General features: G+C 42.0%; 1 protein-coding gene across 1 annotated transcript in view; it reads right to left on the reverse strand.

The window, feature by feature from the left end:
* Nucleotides 1–485, reverse strand: part of LOC147035287 (uncharacterized) — a 108,610-nt gene extending 108,125 nt beyond the window's left edge. Inside the window, exons 1-2 of the mRNA XM_085896466.1 lie at nucleotides 294–485; nucleotides 11–156 (exon numbers count right to left, since the gene is read on the reverse strand). Of these exons, the coding sequence (XP_085752592.1) occupies nucleotides 11–156; nucleotides 294–470 (323 nt within the window). The 5' untranslated portion in view covers nucleotides 471–485. The remainder of the gene's footprint in view (nucleotides 1–10; nucleotides 157–293) is intronic.
* Between the last annotated feature and the right edge of the window lie 3,922 nt (nucleotides 486–4,407).

A 4,407-nucleotide genomic window follows, 5' to 3' on the forward strand; every position in this document is an offset into this window, starting at 1 on the left:
GTTCACTTACAGCATTGTGTTTGCTCTTGCAGAAACACGGTGCGTTTCATTTTGGTACCGAGACAGAAATTGGTCACTTGAATTGATCATTTGGAGGATCTCATGAATAGCTGCCATGTCGCTGACCATTGAGATTGAATACCACTGTCCAACAAGCTATAAATACAACATATTTCTATCGTTAGTACATCACATTGCAGTCATGGAGTTTCATTTATCAATATATCGTGCTAATTAAATATAAAAGAAAGAAGAGAAATATAACACTAGGAAGTGAAAAAGGTAATACATACCTTGTCTATGTCCACTTTTTCATGAGTAGATGCTCTGACCACCCCTACACATGCGAGGAAAAGCACAATAATGTCTACCACATGCATGATCAAGCCTGAGGTAGTTTTTGAGGGAAAATATAATAGGTTTCCCCCTTTATATTTCTGTGCAAGACAAATGTAAGTGGGTGGTGTCATTCAGAGGTTGCGTCATGCACTGGGGAGGAGAAAAGAATGGAGGAGTTGAAAGGCAAAATAAATAAATAAATGCTTCCAGTACATTTGCTCTTTCAAAGGAATGTAAAGCCGATTGTTCTGTGAATTTCCCGCAAAATAATAAAAGTAGATTATTGCCTTTCATCTCATTTATAGTGCCATGGGGAATTCCTCCCATGACTCAGCATTGGTACCCCACAATATATATATATATATATATATATATATATATATATATATATATATATATATATATATATATATATATAATTTGTGTGTGTGAACTCCATGTTCTCATAATAAATGTTTATTGAGGATAAAAGCTCAAACAGTCAAAAAATACAAACGATTTTGTCCTCGACACACACACACACACACACACACACACACACACACACACACACACACACACACACACACACACACACACACACACACACACACACACACGATTGAAAAACTCCATCTCCCACTGTGTGTGTGTGTGTGTGTGTGGGGGGGGGGGTAGGGCACAGGTTCATGATTAAATGAGCGAGTCAAGGCAATACCCCAACTGCTCAATTATCGATGAGATGCTAATGGAGAAAACATTGAGCAGGCTTTCTGCTTTTCTCGTGAAAGCAGATAATCACATGAAAATCTCTTTAGCTCCTATGAAAAACGAGAAGGCATTTTGCGAGGGCATTGACTGGTATAAAGGTCATGTTGATGTGGTTTGTTTACTCACTATTGAAAAATCCATTGCAGACACTGACCCTTCAAATACACTAATCCCCTGATTGTAATGTTGACTGTCGGCGGTTTTGTAGTGACCTTTTCAAGCGGTTTTGGAAATTTGGAATTTTTTCTATTGCAACTTCATTTTTGGAACAAGCATGTTTTATTGTCTATCATGCAAATAGTAGTTATTTTGCTTTCTCTCTGGCTCTGCCAGTCGACATGGTGTTCTTGGTTTTAGTGAGAGTTTATGTGGAGAAAAAAATTTAACAAAAGGTGTGCCACCAGCAAAATTTCCCTAAAAAAATAGAGTGCACGTGGAAGTTTGATGATATATCATTCAAGAAAATTCAGTTCAGGTGTATGGAAAATTAGACACACATGGAAGGCCGTCTGGGCCATCAATCCTTGTTGTATCCACAGCCTATTAACTTTGTCCTCATAATTTTCACTACCAAGATTTATTCTGGTCAAGTCAGCTGAAGATAATTATTTGCATAATTTGTCATTCTTTGCATTTTCAACAAAGGATCAAGACACTGAAAAGGACAAAAGTAAAACAGGAGAAAGACTTATTGATGCACCATATTTTGATGAAAGGAGTTGCAGGTGAAATTAATTTCAGAGGTCAAAATGGGTGAGAGAGATCATGACATGGAGGAGGGAATCAGACTTGTAATGCTATTGAAAATAAATTGAGACAATGGACTCGAGAAGACAGGCAAGAGAAAAGGGAGATGATTTAGTATCGGGGAGGTTAACAAGTTATAGATTTCTTGTAGATCCCATTCTACTTTGAGAAGTAGGGCTTTGTTGTATAAGGCAGCCTCAAATTCGCTCTCCCCACCCCCAGTAAAGTATTCATTCTTAAACTATTTTGACATATGCACAGGTTATATTGTGCAGCACCAAAAATTATTAATTAGCCATTGTATGTGTTCCATGATCGGCACTTTTTTTTGTATACCTTGTTGAGGCTCGTGAGAGAGCTAACACACAACGCACAGCAAGGGGGGCATGAGACAAGAGGGGCAGGAGTGGGAAGGACCAACAGTGGGGAACAGAGACATTAGGAGATCTGTGGAAGGGAGAGGGATGGGATATGGAACATGGAGAATAGAAGATGGACATTACAGGACTTTCAGGAAGTAAAGCAGGGAATTTGAAGGAGGTGGGCTTGGGTGGATTATCGGGGGTAGAAAAGATCGAGGATTTGGATGGGGGATGATAAGAGGTGGTGGCGAATAGCTGTTTTGAAGGCCTGGAGGAAGGAAGAATGGGATTGAATAGAGTGAGGGAGTTTATTCCAAAGGCAGGAAAAAAGAGGAATGAAAGAGTGAAGGTGAACAGTGATTCGTGATTTTGGTACTTTTACCAGAAAGGGGGTTTGTTGGCGGACCTTGAGCTCCCTGCAGAAATGTGGTGGGGACAAATCGCAGCGAGAGCAGGGGGGGCGAGGCTGGACAGGAGACGGCAGAAGACAGAAAGACCACCAATCAACCTGCGGTGATTGATTGAGAGGCCGAAAGACTCAGACTCATTGCGGGAGATGCCAATGATCCAATAAACCTTGGTTTCCACAACGTGAAGCCGAGAATGGTGAGAGGCAGGAGCACCAGCCCAGAGGGGAGAGCAGGACTCCATCAGGCTGTGGACAAAAGCTTTGTAAGTGGTCAGGAGCTCAGGTGGGCCGAGGAAGGACTTTGCACGACGGAGGATTCCCAGTCGGCGACTGGCTTTGGAGGCGAGGTTTGAAATGTGGCTTTCCCAGTAAAGGTCATGGCAGATAGTTGGCTGCTTGAGTAAACATATGTTGAAATTTAAGCATGTCTCCATGTTCAGTTTATCCAATGCAGACCCATATATACAAAACTAGATGGTATTCATGCAATATTTACACCAAACAGTCTTTAGAAGGCCTTGGTGCGAGGAAGAGCACCGAGAGGGGAGGGGGTGATTACGGGGTACCTACCCCGCAGTAGTTGCCACACCATGTGACCTATGACATCATAATTATCATTAAAATATTCTACATGAGTACATGAGTCGCACCAAGGTGAAAATTTTGTCTCAATCTGACAAGCAATTGTTAAGAAAAAAGGGAAATTCAGACGACTCATAATTTACAGTTTATAAAAAGAGTTTAGCATGATGCTCCTGTGTCAAGTTCCATAACAATGTCTGTGTGACCTACCGTCACATTGATCGTTACTGACTTTACCTTTCCAGTTGCTTCACTGAAACAATACAAACCCGATGCTTCATGGTCCTTTTCCAGACCACTGTCCCAATCGGTGTTGTCGCTCACCACAAATCCACATATCTGGTCGAACTGATCACCGGCCACATTTTCTGTACATGTCCCATTTTATAGCACCCGTATCAGGTGACATTTCAAAGCCAAAACTTCTCAGGGAAATGATTTCCTCCACAGCAGTTGCATGGACGTCCCGATGATCCACATCACTTGCACCTAGGTCCAGACAGTCTGTAAAATGGCGCTCCCTCCTTTCTACTGACTGGCGCACAAAATGGCGCTCTTGCTGCTTGCCCGGCTTGCTTTGTTCTCCTCCTCTGCTGAAGTTGGTTCATCGCTCCATCCTCAGTTATTGCTGTTTGGCTGCCCATGTGTTCCTTGTTAACTTTGCCAGCTAATTCATCGGACAAAAATTTTACTCTGGTGTCTTCAAAAGTTAAAATTGCCTTTGATAACAAATTTGTTTGTGTTCTGGCCATTTTCGGGTGAAGTCCAGACACAAGTCTTTTCTGAGGGCTTCATGTAGAAATCCTCCAAATGCACACGTAGAATGAAGCTGCTATAAATGTATTCGGAACTCAGCCATGGACTCCTGCTCATCTTTATTGGCCGCCCAAAATTTGTTCGGCTTGGTAATCACGATGGGTTTGGGAGTGAAGTGGTCTGCTAACAGCCCCTTAAGATTGTAATTACTTTGTTTTTGTCGCATCTGCACTGCATAAGTTCTTCTCCATATTAAACCTCGCCACTCCCACCAACGCCAGTAACGGTGGTCTTTCTCCCCTCGTCAATTGCATTTGCCACCATAAATGCAACACATCTGTCCATGTGGTCATCAAAGCAATCGACTTTCTCATCGAATGTGCCAATATTTCCTAACACAGGCATCCTTTAGGGCTCCTGAACAAGCAACAACCCTCATTGCCAATTTATTGTATCTCAGAA

Source organism: Eptatretus burgeri, chromosome 1 (genome assembly GCF_056783735.1).
Source record: "Eptatretus burgeri isolate ZD-2024b chromosome 1, Ebu_testis_v1, whole genome shotgun sequence".
Classification (NCBI taxonomy): Eukaryota; Metazoa; Chordata; class Myxini; order Myxiniformes; family Myxinidae; genus Eptatretus; species Eptatretus burgeri.